Source organism: Anolis sagrei, chromosome 4 (assembly GCF_037176765.1).
Source record: "Anolis sagrei isolate rAnoSag1 chromosome 4, rAnoSag1.mat, whole genome shotgun sequence".
NCBI classification, from domain to species: domain Eukaryota; kingdom Metazoa; phylum Chordata; class Lepidosauria; order Squamata; family Dactyloidae; genus Anolis; species Anolis sagrei.
Window position 1 is genome coordinate 59,656,055 of NC_090024.1, and position 20,491 is coordinate 59,676,545.

The following is a 20,491-nucleotide window of genomic DNA, read 5'->3' on the forward strand; positions in this document are numbered from 1 at the left end:
TTTTTAGAGAGTGTATATTTGTAACATTGGTGTATAAACCATTTACTTTATCTATCCACAAGTTGTTGATCTTGATGTTTAGTTTTATGATGTTTTCAGTTAAAAAAAGAAATCAAGAGGCAGGCAAATAACCATTTCTTTTAGGGTAGCGGTTCTCAACCTGTGGGTCCCCAGATGTTTTGGTCTTCAACTCCCAGAAATCCCAGCCAGTTTACCAGCTGTTGGGAACTGCAGGAGCTGAAGTCCAAAACACCTGCCGGCCCAAAGGTCGGAAACCACTGGTTTAAGGGATATGAATAACTGCTGTTTTTAATGATGAAAAACAAATACTCTTACATATGCATCTGCTGTCGCTTTAAAAATTAATTGGACACAATCCTGCTAAAGCCTGTTTAAGTCCACTTTCTGTGAGAAAGTAAAGCGCACATGCCCCGTTATTGTTTCAGGGGGGAAATACTTCTCTAAAAGATTCTTGTTTAGATTGCTTAATAAAGAAGCTGATGAAAATTATAAAAAATTAGGTCTTTCCTTAAATTAAGTTATGATTGATAACTATAAAAGGAAGTTAACAAAAAAAAGGAGAATAATCAGCTTTTCTTAAGCTCATAAAAGGCTTCTAGTTTCTGGCTGGCAGATTTCCATAAGAGGCAGACATAAAATGCACACACTTGCAAGGATACTTACTCAGAACGTCACAAGATTTATAGCTTAATCTTTAAATTGATTACATCTCAGACCCGAAGCAGCCTAATTAAAGAGGAGCCTTGCATTTTGCTTTTATCAATTCTGCAAAAAAGAGTTAAGTGGCAGAAATTTATGGGAGCAAATTTAAGCATAAGGAGCAATCTTGCTATATTTGAAGTCTAGCATAAAAGAAGCTTCAATGGCGCTTATGAATATTGTTAGTTGAAAAGCTGACTATGTATTTTTATACCAAGGATGGAGCTACTGCCCTTTTTTTGGCTGCTCAAGGAGGATATCTGGACTTAATTCGGTTATTACTGTCTTCAGGAGCAAAGGTCAATCAGCCAAGGCAGGTAATGTTCAGCATTGTTAGGATATTTTGGGGGCCTTAAAAAGGAATATTGTCAAGATAGATTTATTTCTTCTTTGCCAAGTATATGCTAAAATCAACTGTGCCTCGGTATTTGCTGCATTCCAGTAATAGTTATGTGTTTGATATGGATGTTAAACTTTTATAAAACTCGAATTTGTGTGATAATATTGGCTCTATGTGCAGACTGCCAAAGTCGTACTTTAACTCATGCGGGGACATTAGAGAAGCATACCACAGGATGGTAACACATCTGGGCGTCCCCTGGGCAACATTTCTGTAGACGGCCAATTCTCTTACACCAGAAGCAACTTGCAATTTCTCAAGTTGCTTCTCACACAATTTTAATTTTTTTTAACTTATTCTGATATTTGGCGTCATTGTTCTTATACTATTATCTAAATTTATAAAAGTTATTTTTTTACAATCCTAATCCCCCAAAACAAAAGAGAGAAAGTCTAAGGGACATATCAGAAAACAATGTGAAGAAGGCTTAGAAGACGCATCAGAAAACTAGACAATTTTATTGTCTTTCTACAAGAATAAAACAGAAACTATCACAATTCCATTCAGATAAAACTGCTAGGTGCCACTTTGTGACTAAACTTAACCATCTACACAGTATGTAATTCAGTGAACAGACAAGTAACAGTAAATGGTACTCCTGATTAATGCCAAATATTATATGCTGCAGCAAAGTAAAATGTAATAGACAGCTGTTGCAGATTCAGACAGCAGGCATCTTGAGCGGTTGAGCAACTCTGAATACTAAGAAACCAGTAAAGAATTCATGGCATTCTCAAGAATTAATGGGTACACAAAGCCAGTATAGGCTGCAGTGTGGGTAGGGAACCATTGGAGCTGAATTCCAATTTGAGAGGAGTTTTGAGGTAGACCAGAGCAAATGGCTGAGGTTAGTTAAGAATTTAATCATGCTTACAAAGCACAGCTGACTCACCTGCCTATTTGGGACTATCAGTGCAATAGCTTTCTGGTCAGCATAGTACAACTGAATAATATCTCTTCTTTCTTTGGAATAAGCTCCAGTGGAATAGCTTCTGTGGCTGCAAAGCGCAACTCAGTTCCATGCACCAGTTTCCCAGTTCAGTTCAGTGCAATAGCTTCCTAGGCTCTCAGCACAGTTCCATTAAATACCGTATTGCAGACTACAGGTTTTTTTTTTCCTGTGTTAGGAGCGACTGGAGAAACTGCAAGTCGCTTCTGCTTTGGACCGTCTGCAAGGATGTTCCCCAGGGAACGCCCAGATGTTTTACCTTCCTGTGGGAGGCTTCTCTCATGTATAAGAAGCTGGAGCTGACAGATGGGAGCTCACACTGCTTCCTGGATTCAAGCCACCAGTCTTTTGGTCAGCAGTCCTACTGGTGCAAGGGTTTAACCCATTGTGCCATCAGGGGCTCCGGGGCACAGTGGGGTCTACAGTTAAAGAACACAGCTCCCTCTGAAAGGCTCTTTTCTGCCAGTTATCTCTAACTACTGCCCAGAGACAGTAGAAGAAACTGTTGGAAGACTCACGTGGGCTGCATCTTGCCTTAAACCAGATATTCCCCATAACGGCATGAAAACAACGATAGCCCCTGTTTCTTTCCTTACAAATCAGTCAGATTTGTAGTATATTTTTGGTGTTGGTCTTGAATCTCTTGGTTCATTCCTGCCTGTACAGTTACTATTTCCTCTCAGAGAATAGTATTGAATTATCCACAAGGTTGCAAATGGCTGAGTATCTATTTATTGTGGGTTTGGTTTAAGGTGTTATTGTTGTTCTTTTTGACACCTCTTATAAACAGGCTTAAAAGCAGTCTATTCCAGAAGTACTCTTAATCACCTCCCTAGTTGCAAGAATGTTTCCCCGAGGGTAAGGAACTTCCATATCAACTATTTGTAAGATGCCCTGGGAATTTTTTGGCAGAGGGGCATGAGATAGATAGCGATACAGAGAGATCGAGGGAGGGAAAGAGGGAGTTTGCAGGTTTACTTTTGGCTCAACAAGCTTATGACTTGTTTACTGGTTTACCATTATGAACATATAAGCTGAAAGTTTCTTTTTATGTATAGAAATACTGACCCCTTGTGACACTGATTCAGCTTCCTGAACCACTACTGTTCAATGTGTTTGCAGGAGTGGGAACTGTATGACTTCCTAACTGTTTTTGTCAGCTTAGCATCACTCCCAGATGCCCTCCTCTGAAAAAAAACAAGCAAATATAAGATCAGCTTCTCATGAAACGTCTGTAAACAGCAGTTCTCCTTTAAAACAAGTAATACTTTGATTGTGCTTTTCTTGCATGGCAGGGGGTTGGACTAGATGGCCCATGTTGTCTCTTCTAATTCTATGCCCTCATGCCTTGTTTTTCCCTGTCCCCTTAAAAATTGAGACTTTGAATACTTTCACCCATTTTTATATTTCTATTTGTTTGGAAGTCCTGAGAAAGGAATATTAGATCCTAAAGCTTTCCTCCTTCCTGCTGTACTCTTAAACATTAGTCCTTTGGACCCGCTTTTGATTTGCTTCCACAAATCAGATAAGAATAACTGCAGTTGAGAGTGTGAACAACAGAACAAGTTGTGGTCAAAATAAAAATGGAAGCGAAAGCTTAGTCTAGTCTCCTCATGCTATCTGGACTTGGGCAGGGAAAATATGTGAGCAGTAAACTATGTTTCAGGTTGTTGTGAGTTTTCCAGGCTGTATGGCCATGTTCCAGAAGCATTCTTTCCTGACGTTTTGCTCACATCCATGACAGGCATCCTCAGAGGTTGTAAAGTCTGTTGGAAACTAGGAAAAGGGGTTTATATATCTGTGGAATGCCCAGGGCAGGGGAAAGAACTCTTGTCTGTTTGAGGTAGGTGTGAATGTTTCAATTGGCCACCTTTATTAGCATTTAATGGCTGAGCAGTTTCAAGGGCTGGCTTCTTACTGCCTGGGGGAATCCTATGTTGGGAGGTGATTAGCTGATTGTTTCTTGTCTGGAATTCCCCTGTTTTTGAGTATTGTTCTTTATTTACTGTTAGGATTTTAGAGTTTTTTAATACTGGTAGCCAGATTTTGTTCATTTTCATGGTTTCTTCCTTTCATGCTTGTGGATTTCAGTGGCTTCTCTGTATCTGACATGGTAGTTGTTAGAGTGATCTAGCATGTCTATGTTCTCAAATAATATGCGGTGTCCAGGTTGGTTTATCAAGTGCTCTGCTATGGCTGACTTCTCTGGTTGACATATTATGCAGTACCTTTCATGTTCCTTGATTCGTGTTTGGACCCTGCTTTTGGTGATCCTTATGTAGACTTGTCCACATAGGGACATTATGATAAACTATGGTTTATCGTAATGTCCAAACAAACACATCTGAAGTTCTGACTTCATAATGGATCGGGGTTTTTTTGTGTGTGTCAGGAGCAATGTAAGTCACTTATAGTGTGAGAGAATTGGCTGTCTGCAAGGACGTTGCCCAGGGGGCACCTGGATGTTTTACCATCCTGTGGGAAGCTTCTCTCATGTCCCCTCAAGAGAAGCTGGAGCTGACAGACAGGAGCTCACCCCATTCCCAAGTTAAAATAGACCTCTCCCATACCGAGATTTGTCTTTATCTGTTGGATTTGGATTCGGCTACATTGGAGCCATAATGTTTTCTTTTTAGCCTTTGCTGTACCATATGTACAAAATTAAGGGGTTTGAATCAGAATTAGTCATGTTTAGAGTAGTCATTCTAAAAGAAACAGGACTAAAATTATTAAGTGTGACTATCTTAAAGCCCCGTTTATTTCAGTGGATTATTTTAACCAAATTTTAACCAAATCTGGATCCAAATCTGGATTCAAAATAATATGGTCCATTGCATTCGTTTATGAGGTTACTGGATATGCTGTCTGTTTTGTTTTTGTTGTGTGCTTTCGAGCCACCTCCAACTTATTGCAACCCTGTCATAGAGTTTTCTTGTCAAGATTTATTAGAGATTTACCATTGCCTTTTATCTGAATGTAGTCCATTGAATCCAGCATTGCTGACAATCTCCCTTCCAAATGCTTACCAGACCTGATTTTGCCTAGCTTTCTGCAGATTTTTATTAAGTGACAAAGACATGGCAATTAGATACATATTTCACAAAGCTTTGAAAAGTTACCCTTTGGGGCTGTAACTGCTGAATATCTCAATTTGCATGCCCATCAGTAATTTTTCAAGCTCTGAGTTGAACACTCTGTCTCTTCTTGAGGGAAAAAAGATTTCAGGGATCCAAGTTCATTTTGTCCTTGAGCTCCAGCCAGACTCTTGTAGTGACCTGCCAGAGCTGTTTAGTGTTGCCTACTTCAAAGGGATCAATCCTATTTGGCTTTGTTTTCTCCCATTACAGGATGGGACAGCTCCATTGTGGATTGCCTCTCAGATGGGCCACAGTGAGATAGTGCGAGTAATGCTACTTCGAGGGGCTGACCGAGATGCGACAAGAAATGTGAGTTTTCTCATATTTATGCACAAAGAAAACAAATCAGAAAGGTTTTATTCCATTTTAATAGTATTTCCTTGCCATTCTTTGCACAATCTTCAAGCTACTTTCCCTTCCACATTGGCCATGCTTATTGACAGACTGTAGGATTTACAAACAAAAAAAGTAGCATTTCTAAATTTTTTGGTATTCCATGTTATAAGGAAAACCTACGGAACTCTTGACACCTTTTACAGCCAAATGATGTAGTGTTAAGTATACAGTGTGCAGCTGTGCTTCTTCTTTTCCCTTATTCAAAGTAAATACCTACACTGACCCAACCTGTACCTTGGCCAATATTCATAGGCAGGGAGGTTTAGATCTTCCACCAAAATCAATTGCCCTTATCTTCATTCTGCTTCTATGTGGAGACTAAGAAAAGTGACACTGATAAGAGATTAAAAAACAAAACAAAACAAAAAAAAAACCCCAATGTGGAATAAATCAATTAAGTGAGTGGATGTAGAAATGGCCAGAAAGGATGTTTTACACATCCCTTCCATGCATGTTATGGTGCTGATCTGGATTGGGCATTTCTGGATTGGGTTATTTTGAAGTAATGAAATTCTATTTACCTCAGTGTGTTGTTAATACTTAGTTCCTAGTTTCTTCTATTTTTGGTTTAATCCAATAGTTACCCACAGAAGTATTCAGAGCATGCATTGAAGCCATTACCTTTCCCGTGTATCATCTTGGTGATAAAACTGAATTACAAAGGTTCAGAGTTGAACCTTTCATCAGTTCACAGCTAAACTCCCATAAAACAAGGTTAGGCTGTTTCCATCCCCAAGGCTTTTGAGTTCTTGTTTGCTTGCTCTGAAAGCTGCAGTCAGATTAGGCCTAGCATTATGAATTTGTTCTGTCTCTGGAGAACCCACCACCTCATTTGTCTCTCTGTTTCCTTTCTTTGTGAGACTAAAAGCAGAAAAAAAGGAAAAGCAGATGACAGTAGCAGACAAATGTTGCTGGTGGTGGCCACTGTTTACATTTCCTCACACTGCTTCTAGGACTTCAGTAAAGGAATACATAAGGCATTCTCTGTTGTGGTCCCAGAATGTTGTGGGATAATTAAAATTGTGGGATGCAGCAATCTTTTTCTTCCTGTATCCTTTTTTGTTACTGTTGCAAGCAAGCTCCTATCTCATGTTAACACTTGGCATGGTAAGTCAAATTACTGTACCATTACAGATCAAAGATTTTTAAAGGAATTATGCTAAATTCCAATTCTTTTTCTCCCTCACCCCTCTTTTTGTTGAAGGATGGCACAACTGCTTTACTTAAAGCTGCGAACAAAGGATATAGTAGTGTTATAGAAGAATTGCTTAAATTCTCCCCTTCACTTGGCTTACTGAAGGCAAGTACTGTGAAAATCTTTGAGATACTCAGAACTCTAATTCACTTAATGCTATTTTATGGATTCAGTGAAATTTACTTCCAGGTAGATGTGCATCTTATCACCATAGCTGTCTATCTTATATGCTAAACATTTATGTTAAAAGGAATTATATTCGGAGGAAGAAGACATGCAAATTGGAGAAAGTGCAAAGACAGGTTACAGTTGAATATTAAGAAAACAAATATAATTACAGATCAGTTACATAACTTTAAAATAGACAATGAAGCTTATTGAAATTGTTCAAGTTTTTCCATATCTTGCTTTAATCATTAATCCAAATGGAGACTACAGTCAAGAAATCAAAAGAGAATTAGGAAGAGTGACTATGAAGGAAATAGAAAATACCTTGAAGTGTAAAGATATATGAATGAATTGTAAAGTTAAGGTTGTGCATACCATCGTATTTCCCATATATATGTATTGTTTTAAAAGCTGGACATTGAAAATCTTAGCAAGAAGAAAACATTTGAGATATGGTGCTGGAGATGTTCAAACACCATGCTGTGCATTTGTTATCAGTGAATGATTTATTTTTATACCTATTTTATATACCTGGGGTCACATAAAAATTTCTCAGGCTGAAAGGGGTTGTAAGTGGAAAAGTTTAAGAAGCCCTGCCCTAGAGTCTGTCTGTTGTCATCCCCCCCCCCTCCCAATTTTGGAAATATATGAAAATGGCAGCTCTTTTTAAAATTTTCCTGTATTGCTGATGAGACATGAGACAGTTCTTCGCTGTTTTCTGCATATTCTGCACATGAATATACTTATACCTTTTGCTTTTCCTAGAGTGGGACATCGGCTCTTCATGCCGCAGTTCTTGGTGGCAGCGTTAAAGCAGTTGCACTACTCTTAGAAGCAGGAGCAGATCCATTCCTTAGAAACAAGGTAGCATGCATTTGTGGCTTGGGCCTCTTCAGACATTTTGAATCTGTTAGGATGAATTCAGCACAACGCATTTTTCAATCTCTGAATAGATCTAATATGACATACGTTTTGTCTAAGATATTGTAAAAAGACGGAAGAATGTATGCTTATACATTTTGTTTGACAAATTTATAAATAAAATCTCAAAAAATGAATAGATCTATTTTAGGGATCAGGTATTTGGAACAAAATAAATACAATTTAAATTCTCTGTGTTTTGTAAATGTGCTGCCATTAGAGGGCAGCAAACCTCTTTAAAAAGAGTGGTTATCTTAACTGTGTTCTATGACTAAAACTTTTAGAATAGTAATCCTGTTGTTCTTTAGCATCAAAAATAACAAAAAGCCTTGCAGCAGTAAAAAAATTGCAAACATTTGTTTTTGTAAACATTATCAAATTGCAACTCCCTTCTCAACATACTGGAGACTTTATCCACATGATAGCCTAGAAGCAATATTTATTTCTATAGTTTCAGATAAGTAACAGCAAAATACAGCTAAAATACACAATTGTACTTAAAACACAGAAAAACACATTAGTTAGAAATAAATATTTTGATGCTGCCTTTGAAGACAAAGGTCATGCACAAGGATTTTTTAGATAGCATTATAAAGGAAAGCAAAATAAAAATGTAAAACCAAAACATTAGCTATTAAAACTCCCATTTCAGTGCAAACAGATGCATAAAAATTGAGAGCTTGGTGGCAGAACTGTAGCTGACAATACAGTCAGCTCAATGGGTAACATTTATTTATTTATTTACTATATTTAACACCGAAAGGGACTCAGAGCAGCTTACAAGTAGGCAACAATTAAATGCCCCATTAACAGACATGCAAATAAAATAAACATATGCATTAAAAACCATAAAGTTAAAAACATCTAAACATTAAAACCAAACAATCCAAAATCGTAGTCCAGGACCCATTACAGTCATAATTGCACTTATTCCATATCACGTAATGCACTGAATTTACTGGCCAAAGGCTTGGTCCCACAGCCATGTTTTTAATTTCTTTCTAAAAGTCAGGAGGGAGGGGGCTGATCTGATGTCACTGGGGAGGGAGTTCCATAGTCAAGGGGCCACCACTGAGAAGGCCCAGTTTCTCATCCCCACCAACCTCACCTGCAAAGGAGGTGGGATCGAGAGCAGGGCCTCCCCAGTACTTCCCTCTTTATAAAATGCCAAGGTGTTTACCAGTTTAGGGAAAACAAAAAGTTTTCTGGGTCCTCCACACAACTCTATGCTATTCCTGAGCTAGAAGGTCTTCATTTCAATAAGGTTCACTATTATCAGTGGTTTTGCATTTGCATAAGTCGGGGAATTTATCCCCTCCCCCCCCCCCCGATATGGGAATCATACCATATATCCCAAATCTCTAAAGAGAAAGGCCGTCAAGTAATATCTGTAAGTGGGCTGAATCATCACTGGGGAAATCTTGGCCCCCTGAGATGTTTTAAGGTACAAATCATTTATCATTTGCCATAGCTCCCTTTTGGTGTCCAAAGGTGAATAACTTGGGACTATTTCTGTTCTTGTTTTTATTGTATTTTAAAGTTAATTGTATTGTTTTAATCTACTGCTGTAAACCGCTCCGAGCCAAATTGGGAGTAGCGGTATACAAGTCAAATAAATAAATAAACAAACTCTCTGATATGTTTGTTTTCATAGGGCAAGTAGTTTACAGCCACCAAATTCATAGAAATCTTGCCTTACAACATTAAAAAAGTATACTAAATGTACTGTTTTCCAGACAAATCTCACAAGATTATATTAAACTATAGCCATTATTTATCAAGTCTCTTGATAGGCTGAAAAATACTGCATTTATATACGCTTCAGCAATAACAGCACAGTCCACAGTTGGGGGTGCAGGTGCACATGGTTCCTTTGAATGGTATTTCTTGGTCTCTCAGTGTGTAAAATCCTTCTCTCTGGTTTCCCGCCCATTTGTTTCTTACTGCAGAAAAATGAGCTGCCTTCGGACCTCACGAAAAACGAGCGCATCCTGCGACTCCTGCAACCCAGGGAAAAGGACAGAAAAAGCTAGTACCCATTGCATCTAAGGAGAGAACTGGAAGCTCCTGCCCATACTAGCTCCCAAGCAAGTCTAGTATTTTTTCTGCAGAAAATGGCAATGTTTTGCTGATACTCAAGCATGTCCTGGCTCCTTTGAATGAGACCAGGATTCCTCACAAAGAGGCACTGCTAAGGTCTTCCACTACTAAGTTCACCAGGTTTTTGTTGCTGGCTTCAAGGCAGGGAAGATTGGATCCCCTATTATAGCTTTCCTGAATAATAGCCCTTACTATACCAGAGAAGTCTCCCTCTTTGCAGTAATCTGTTCCTTGAGATAAATTTCCCGATGCTTCTTAAAACCACATAGGTCTTTCTACAGTGGCATTTTGGCTATTCCGAGCTCTAAACTTGTTTCTAAAATATTATAGTGATTAGACTTGGTCTGGTGTTAATTCCTCTTGTGCCATACAGATGGCAGCTTGGTCCCCCATAATGCTTTAGGGCTCTTTCTACTAATTACTCTGGTAGCCTTATTTTGCTCATTAGTATCATGAAGGATTGCATTCAGTTCCTTGTAGCACTTCCTTGTAGAGTCACTGGCAAAAAAGGATACATCATTAAAAAGAGGACAAAAGTAGATACAAAGAGTAGCATAAACTTTGCATATGCAGATTTAGAAACAATTACCCGAATTCCCAATTAAAAATAATATCTATCTCACTGTAAGGGGGAAAGTGTGGGACCGAGGTGACCTGTGTGCCTACTCACTCTGTTGCCCAGGTGCTAAATCTTGATGGGCAACTTTAAGGCCCCAATGCTGCCTTTTTATGGTCCTTTATCATCACACAGGGAGTGAAACTGGACAATCCTTCAAATGGGGGGTAGCTTTAAAAAAATGACACGCATTTATAAAATAGAATATATGGCCACCCTTCTTTCTTGCTAAGCCAAACTATTTTACAGTATAGTACAGTCATGTTTGATTATTGTTGCTACTAGAATTTGTTTTATTGTAAAATCTACAAATGGCATTCTTATTTTATTTTTATTTTTTGTAATCTCAGGTAAAATACTTATTACATAATGATGTTTTCCCACACTCCACGTGTTTCTTAATTCAAGTTATGGTATTTTGCAGTTATTCAGGGCAGTTTAGATTAAGAAAAAAATATCCTGCATGATTTAGCCCTTTCTGTTTTGAATGCAGTACAAATATATCCTGGACCACAGAGGATTACTGGATCATTTCTGAACAAGCACAAGTCATAGGCCAGTGAGCTTTACAAGCAGAAAAGGCAAATGATCATCACAATTTCAGACAAATTTAAGAGGATTCAGGGACTGAGTTCAGATAAATAGGCAAACACATACATTTCACATACCCATTATTTTCCTTATTTGAAATTACAGGTTGCATATCCACTATCCAAAAAGCTTGGGGACAGAAGTATTCCATATTTTGGATTTTGGAATATCTGTGTTTGCGTAGGCATACATAGTGAGATGTCATAGAGATTGACCTAAGTCTAAATGCAAAATCCATTCATATATAGCTGGTATACAGTCTGCTGATATTTTTTATACACAAATTGTAAAATATTTTGTGCATGAAGCAAAGTTTGTGCACATTGAATCATGAAAAAGCAAAAATATCATTATTTCACCCATCCATGTGGACAATTTTGGATTTTAGTGTTATTTGGATTTCAAAATACCGGATAAGGGATGCTCAATCTGTACTTCAAGATTGCAAAATCTCTATTGTTCTTATCATTCATTGGCTGTTCAGAGAAAAGAATACTACCGGTATTACAAAATAGTGCTAAAGGAAGGGGTGCTAAATTCAATTGCCAGTCCCAACTAGAATAGACACATAGAATATGTGGAATTTGTAGTAGTATTGATTTACCATTCACTGGTCAATTTATTGTGTCTATCCCTAAACCAGGCCTGCACTACCTGTGGCCCTCCAGATGTTTGGGCTTCCAAATCCCAGAAGCCCTAGCCAACTTGTGCAATGGCCAGGAATTCTTGAAGTTGAAGTCCAAAACACCTGGAGGGCCATAGGTTGTGTAGGCCTGCCTTAGACAGAACCAACAATTGAATTTAAGGCTTTGTGGGTGCCAGTGGTTCCCTTGGGATGTTCTAGCAACAAAAATGGCTACTGACAATTATTCAGTAAAAGAAATGGTTAAGAAGATCCAATTTTGATCCAGTCTTCTGTTTCCTTTCCAACAGGAACAAATCAGATGCTTTTTGGAAGCCCACAAGCAGGATTGGAAGGGAATAGTGATTTTCTACTGCTGCTCTCCAGCGACTGGTATTCAGAGAAAAACCAGAATTTTCACAAGCAACTTCTTTGAAAGGTCCATGTTGGCCTGAGCAACAAACCTGGTAACTAGAAAGTAACTTTTCCACGGTTTGTGGCAAACTACCCCACTTCAGCAAGATTTTATTTAGCAGTAATAGTGAATAACCAGAGAGCCTTAGGGTTTGTCTAATTGGATTCTCAAGGCCATCTTTGCCAGTGTACATGTTATACCAGTTGCTGGAGAGCAGCAGTAGATAGGTTAGTTAGCCATTGTGTAAAGAAATGTTTCCTTGTGTCTATTGCCCAACAGTTTCAGTGGGTGACCTTGAGTTATAGTATTATTGTTTTTAAAAAACAGATAAAAACAAGACTTGTTCCTCCTAATAAATGCTTGGTCATTTCGGTCAGCTGTTTCTACATTGCTTCCAACTCCGTGAATATTCTTTCAGACCTGAGATGCCCAGAACATGACACAATTCCCTTACGTTACTATATTCACGTGTATACCTTGTTAGTTATATGTGTTTCTCACCACAAGGGTGGAGTCATTTTTTTAAATTTTGACATAAAAGTTACACTAGCCATTTTTAAAGTCTTAGTTTCTTTGTCATTGTGGACAGCATTTCTTTACCTAGAAGGTAAAATGCCTATTTTTGTAGACTGCCTGCTCAAACTACAGCGGAATGATTGCACTCTTATTTTGGTGAATAATTTAAAATTATTTTATTATTGTTCAGGAGTATGGTTCATTTTGAAGGACACTTGATTTTAAGGATGACTGCTCTTAGAACTTAGAAAAGCAAGGGCCTTATATATGCAAGTAAAGGAGGAGGTGAACAGGGCTTTCATGAACTTCAGGCACAGAAGCACTTTTGCTAATATGCTGCTGATTTTTTTTTTATTTGAAAAAGATATGCCTGAGCACTTTGCTTCCCAATTAGCATGAAATTAAAGACAAAGTGGGTTATTAATGCTGTGATAAATATATTCATTTAATGGGGGAAGTTATGTCTGTATGTTTTAGGCAGACTGGCATATAATTTTAAAATGTACTATGTGTGAAATCATAAAACATTTGTCTTCATTAAAACGACTGTCTTATGTACAAGCTGAGTAAATTCTGAGGTAGCCTTTTTTCCTAAAGTAAAAAAAATGGACAAATGGTTGTTCGCGAAAAGGCCTTACTGGTGCATTTGCATTAGTAGGGTTGGAAATTTTATAACTTTCAGATTATCTTCAGATAGGGCTGGATTAGCTCCTTATCTGAAATACTCTGGAAATTAATTGACTTAGTATCAAGACAATATTGGGCAGCAGCTGTTGTATGTGGCAGAAAATCAGTTTCAACAACCACAGTACAACAATTATAACTTTTTCCAGCAAAAATATATTGGTATGTGTCTATATTTTTAAAAAAATGTATGTATGAAAGTGTTCATTCAAGTACTTAGATCTCCCAGATTGACACGTCTGTATTTCATACTGATATAGCATTGTTTTAATTTCAAAATGATACAGTATTGTTTTTGTTCAAAGTTTAACAAAATAATCAGATGCCGCAGGAAGTCTTGGGATAAGCCCCAAAAGCATCACATTCTAGGCCAAAATCTGGCATCAATTAATTTAAAACATTTTAATTTTAAAATTATTAACCTCAAACTAAAAATGAGGAATAGTTCCTTTTTACTTCAAACTGCACAAAATTATTTTTAGCCAATATCAAATGAATTGGTTCACCTATACTTTTTCAAATACCACACTTTCATCTCCTTGCGGTGGCTTAAGGTGTAAACTGCTTCCACGCTAGTCTTTTTTGTTCTATGTTAGCACTGTTCTTTCAGGAGCTGTGGTGGTGCAATGGGTTAAACCCTTGTGCCGGCTGAACTGCTGATCTGAAGGTCGGCAGTTCCAATCTGCAAGACAGGGTGAGTTCCCAACTGTCAGCCCCAGCTTCCCATGCGGGGACATGAGAGGAACTTCCCACAAGGATAGTAACACATCTGGACATCCTCTGGGCAACGTCTCTGCAGACAGCCAATTCTCTCACAGCAGAAGCAACTTGCAGTTTCTCAAGAAGCTTCTGACACAATAAAAAACCCTGTTCTTCCACTTTTCAAAGGGAACATGCCATTTAAGTAGAATGATGTTTTCAAATACTGTTAGATATTAATTTAAGGACCATTTCACAATTGCTTTAATATCTATTTCTTTTAAAAGGCTACAACATTTTTACACAAAATAAAATAGAATGGGAAAAACTCAGAAGACTAACGAGAAAACCTCTAGAATCCAGTATTGTCAAACTAGGCAGGTAGCAGTATTTTGAAACCTAGTTTTCAGACTGCAGTACTCAACTTGTTCAATCAAACTTTGTTATGTAATTGTTTTTATTACATATATATGTCATCAAAAAAGTTTTCTTGCACTTTTGAAAGAGGAAACATTACTAAAATGCACTGCTAGCATGCTGAAATACAGATACCTGGGAATAATTTGATATGCCTCCCCATTTCACTAAGGAACCTTAGAATATTCTATTGTATTGTTTTGTCCTCACTCTTCCAAAGAGATTTCTGCAGTTTTGAAAACAGATAAAAAAAATCATGGGGAAAACACAAAGAAAAACAACAACTGATAACAGTAAGGAGTGAAGAAACAGTGGTTCAGATTACAATGCCTACTGTGGAAGCTGCACAGAAACAAGGACTTTTTCCTTTTAAAACTATACCAGTGGAGAGGACCAGATAATTGTAAACCACTTCGATTGAACCCTATTTGTATTGTAATGTTAGAACAGATTCTGTTCATAGCAACTTAACCAAAGATTACACAGATGTAACTGTTTCTCAGTACTACATGTGCATCATAAGACCAAACTGAGTTTTTCTCCATAGCAGCATCTCTGTATTTGCTTGGAAAGGATTTCTAGTTTGTCTCTTAAAAGAACTCTACAGGATGGTGGGTGGTCACTAACCTATGTACATTTTCATTCAGGCTGCTATTCCATGTTATCATTAAAATGAAAATATTACAGGGTTTGCCTTTGTTTCTTGGTTTTCAGATACAAAGAGGTATTTTGTATGTTGAAAATGAATATTATGCCCACTTTATTTTCATAACAATTCTTAAAATTCATTCTTAACATTTCTACACCACAGAAGAATACTATCCCTGATTAGAATAGTACTTCTGCATTTAATTATGAGAAAGTCAGTATCTCATTAAAGAGATACTAACTTTCTTGCAATCTTCCTTGGAATCCTGGGTCAGACGTCATATGACTGATTGGTGCTATAAACAGCAGTCTACGGCATTTTCTAATTAGTGCATAAGCTGCTCAGAGATGCTCTAATCTGCTCCTACAAGAAGGAAGCCACCAAACCTACTTCTGGGTGGATCTCTCTCCCAACTGCCCACTTATTATTTCGGCATCTCTGTATACTTCTCTATAAAGAAACAGTTTGGGTTTGCTTTTTCAAACAAGAAGCTATGAAATGTACCTGAAAGCACACAGAATAAAGCAGCACAATTTTTCTACCCAGATTTTTCTCTCATGTGGATTACAAAATACACAAAAATAGGTAATTGTGTGTGTACATGCATATATGCATAATAAATAGTGAGAAAAACAAATTGTACCTGCATTTTCAAATGTAATCATGGAGGATTTGGCTGCATTATCATTTAAAGTTCATCACTTAAGTCAGTGCTACTCAAAGTGGTGACTCCTGGAAGGGTGCTGTTCCTTGACCAAATCATTTCTGTCACACTAAGGTCGAAAACGCTGCCACTTATCTCACAAAGCCCTGGCTTAAGCCTGAACTTCTTCCAATTCTGGGGCCACAACTAGAACTGCAGTTTCAAAGAAGAACAACAATTAGCTTCTGAAAATCCTTGTCATCGAATGTGACAGACAGTCCCCGGCATTATAGTCACCTTTAATACTTCTAGAATCCAAGAACTTTACTGCAGTACCCAAGGTTCACTTCCCTAGGTCTTATCATACTGAGGAGGGGGCAAGCTTGTTTTCTGCTGCTCTGCAGACTAGGACACAGTAATGGATTCAAATTGCAGAAAAAGAGATTCCGCCTAAACATTACAAAGAACATCCCGACAGTAGGAGCTGCTCTGCAATGGAGAATGCCTTAAGGATGTAGTGGAGTCTCCTCTGGAGGTTTTTAAGTAGAGGCTGAATGGCCACCTATTGAGGGTGCTTTGATTATGGTTTCCTGCCTGGTAAGGGGCTTACCTGGATGGCCCTTGTGGTCTCTTGCAGGTCTATGAGTCTATGAAAACAAGAGTCATCACCACTGCTCTACATGCTTTCCTTCTTGGCTGTAAATATTGATAGATTTCACACTGCACATACCTTGGCAGCCGCGCTAGTAATATAAATGGACTGAGGGAACAGTTTTTGTTTAGACAAACACTACTAGAAATTTCTCAGCCAACCACTTTGCCCCATAGTTCAGTTTGTGTGGCACAGTTGGGACCTCAAAAGAGCATCTGTTTAACATTCCTGCTTAAATAATTAAACTGTTTGAGTTACTTAGTATATCTGCCTATGTAAATCGTGGCATGTAGGAAATGATTTTGGCTTGTTTGCTAAACAGCATTATCAGCAGTTTTATATATTTCCTCACTGAAGAACACACAAAGGTTTTTCAAATACTGTTTATCTAATCAAGACACACACACAGACACACACACACACTAAAGATCATACAATGAGATTGTGAGAAGACCACTCAAAATTCTGACTCAGATGTCCCATGCTTAGCAGAGTAAGACACAGAAAAACACAGGCAAGGAAACCACCATAATTAATTGTTAGGGTTTACTTGAAATAGTGAAGAATTATTTTTAAATGCAAACTGTTAATCTGTCTTATTTTCTCTTGCTGCATCTCTTACTTAATGTACTGGAGCTCTTGGGGGCAGAGAAAGCTGCAATTCTACTGTATTTCTTCAATTCTCAGACACATTCCCCCGCAAAGAAACATCTATAAAAATGGGATGCACCTTAGAATCATGGGTTGTGGTTTTGATTTTTTATTTTTTATTTTTGGTTTTTTTACAACAGAAGGAATCTTGGAATGAATACAGTATGTTTGTAAAAAAAAATGAGATAGTAGTACTTTTTTTAATGCCAGGAGCAACTTGAGAAACTGCAAGTTGCTTCTGGTGTGAGAGAATTGACCATCTGCAAGGATGTTGCCCAGGGCACGCCCGGATTTTTTTTTACCATCCTTGAAGGAGGCATCTCATATCCTTGCATGGTGAGCTGAAGCTGACAGACGGGAGCTCATCTGTGCACTCCCAGGATTCAAACCTCCAACCTGTTCTTCTTTATTCCTTCTGACACAAGGGTTTAACCCATTGCGCCACTGGGGGCCCCTAGTAATACTATTATTCATCAAGTTTGTTTTTTTTACTTCTGAACCCCAGTGCTTATTGGTCTCATCGGCAATAAAGTTCTCTTAAACATTCCAGAGGTGACTTCTTGTTTACTTTGGACATTGCTTCCACATGTAAGTGTTGCAAGTAACAAAAACATGTATGTGGTACCACTTCTTCAAGCTGGCAGCCAACTCAATATGGTGAGCTACAATTCCCAACCACTCCAACCAGTGCCATGCTGATTGAGGATGATGGGAGTTTAAGTTTAATACGTTGGTAGGTTAGAGATATATGTTCAGGGTCCACAGCCATCTCGTGATCAGAGTTAATACGGTGCTGTTTCTATAAAACTATTGCACTTGGCCATATGATTCAATAGCAAGAATTATGATAAAAGATTCCTACCTACAGCTGTGTAAAAAATAAAGGTAAACGTTTTCCCCTGACACGTATCCAACTCTGGGGTTTGATGCTCATCTTCATTTCTAAGCTGAAGAGCTGGCATTGTCCGTAGATACCTCCAAGGTCGTGGCTGGCATGACAGCATGGAGAGCCATTACCTTCCCGCTGAAGCAGTACCTATTGATCTACTCATATTTGCATGTTTTCAAACTGCTAGGTTAGTAGAAGCTGGGCCTAACAGCAGGCGTTCTCCCCACTCCCCGGATTCAAACCACCAACTTTCGGTCAGCGTGTTCAGCAGCTCAGCGGTTTCACCCTCTGCGCAACTGGGGGCTCCCTACAGCTGTGTATGCCCAGGTATATCCTTTGACAGTACTATTATTGAGGCACCTTATATATGCAAATATTTCAAAATCCAAAACTCCTCTCATCCCAAGCATTTTAAGTAAGGGATAATCACCCGGTTGGAAAATACTCAATTCATTTAATATGTGGTTTTGGAGGAGAGTTTTGTGGATACTTTGGACTGCCAAAAGGACAAATAAATGGGTCCTGGAAAAAATCTGAGCTCTCCCCAGAAACCAATATGACTGAAAGGAGACTGTTGTACTTTAGATATTTCATGAGAAGACATGAGTCACTAGAAAGGACAATAATGCTTGACAATATGGAAAACAGGAAAAGAACAAAGAGTTTATTACAGATGAATAGATTCAGAGAAAGAAGGACAGCCTGAGCAGGGCTGCTGATGACAAGGTGACTTGGAAGTCTCATTCATTCAGCCGTCATAAAGTTGACTTGATGGTAGCCAAGAACAAACATTAGATGAGGCTTGCTTCATTGTGTGCTTAAGGTTGTGTCTATCCCATAATTATGGTTATCAGCTTGATTTCTACCTGCAAAGGAAGGAGCCACGGTGGCACAATGGGTTAAACCTTTGTGCCGGCTGAACTGAAGGTCGGTGGTTTGAATCCTCAAGACAGGGTGAGCTCCCGTCTGTTAGCTCCAGCTCCAGCAGGCATGTGAAAGAAGCCTCCTACAGGATAGTAACACATCCGGCCGTCCCCTGGGCAATGTCTCTGCAGATGGCCATTTCTCTCACACCAAAAGCGACTTGTAGTTTCTCAGGGTTGCTTCTGACACAATGCAATGGAGTTTGTTTTTTTTTAATTATGTCTCCCAGCTTGGAACTTCTTTCATATTAAGTGCAGTTTGGCCCTCCAAAGGTAGAGAGTTTTTTCCCCATTTCAAATATGCTTTTACTACTTCATCATACTAGAGAATGAATCCACTTTAAATCTAGTTGCAGAATTCTGGGGTTTGTAGTTTAGTGAGGCTGTTTAAAGGCTGCTCCCTAAACTACAAACCCCAGAATTCTGCAGGAGGCAGAAACCGGATTTAAAGTGGATTCATTCTCTAATATGATGAGATCCTTAGTTAGTCTTTCAGTATATTGGTGAGCAGTATTTTATCCAAGCTATATACTAATTTATATGACATTAAACTATAGGGATTTTTAAAGAAATGCTTTTGCATGCTGCTGATGTAAAAGTCTAGAAGGATCCTAGTATGAACCATGAAGCAAAGGGCAAAAACTTGTCCCATTGATTATTTTATTCACAAGAAGAAAGTCCTCACTGTGGTCTGTCATTTACAGGATTCATGCAAGTAATCTAAAAATCTGAATATTAGTCATATCCTTTTGTCTCATGGTATATTCTATGTAGGCTCCTCTATCACACAACAGTGAAAATCTATTTAAATGATTTTGCTTCTGTAACAAAATCTTTGTTTTCCTATTAAATTTAATTAGATGGACTTTGGATTTCTTCATATCCTTTACATTTTAAAACAGGATGACAATATTTATGAACTGAATCATGATAACCTTTCTAAAAATAAGTATTTTCACCAGCTGATGGTCCCAAAAGGTCGGTTGCGAAACACTGAGTGGCATTTGTGCTGACTGACACACAGACACTCCTGCTTAGTCATTTGGTTACTACTGAGTCAGATAACAAGCAAGTTAACACTGTCATCCAATAGTAATAATGTCAATACTAGTTAACTACTTTATTTCAGCAACACACACATTTTGTATCCATGTAAACAACATACTGGACGAAATTCTCCCATGCTCCATCTCCATCGGTTCTACAATCTTAAAAAGCCAAACATCGCATAACAGTATATAGAATGGAGCCAGTAAAATGTATAATCAAGAAGATGGAAGTGTGGCAAGAAAGACAACTTTCTGCACTTTTATCTGAGGGTTAAGACCTCTGTAATCAGTTGGTTTACTCTCTCTCTCCCCCAAAAATGTGTGCAACAATGTTGTGGATCTAGTGCAATGTTTCTCAACCTTCCTAATGCTGTGATCCCTTAATATAGTTCTTCATCTTGTGGTGACCTCCAACCATAAAATATTTTTGTTGCTACTTCATAACTGTAATTTTGAAAGTGTTATGAATCTTGATGCAGGGTGTTTTTT

At 38.2% G+C, this 20,491-nt stretch overlaps 1 protein-coding gene across 1 annotated transcript in view; it reads left to right on the forward strand.

Moving 5' to 3' along the window:
• The window catches only part of ANKRD29 (ankyrin repeat domain 29), a 32,578-nt gene extending 17,348 nt beyond the window's left edge, over nt 1–15,230 (forward strand). The window contains exons 6-10 of the mRNA XM_060775174.2: nt 939–1,037; nt 5,417–5,515; nt 6,807–6,902; nt 7,731–7,829; nt 9,836–15,230. Coding sequence (XP_060631157.1) covers nt 939–1,037; nt 5,417–5,515; nt 6,807–6,902; nt 7,731–7,829; nt 9,836–9,919 — 477 coding nt within the window. The 3' untranslated portion in view covers nt 9,920–15,230. The remainder of the gene's footprint in view (nt 1–938; nt 1,038–5,416; nt 5,516–6,806; nt 6,903–7,730; nt 7,830–9,835) is intronic.
• Nucleotides 15,231–20,491: the final 5,261 nt, after the last annotated feature.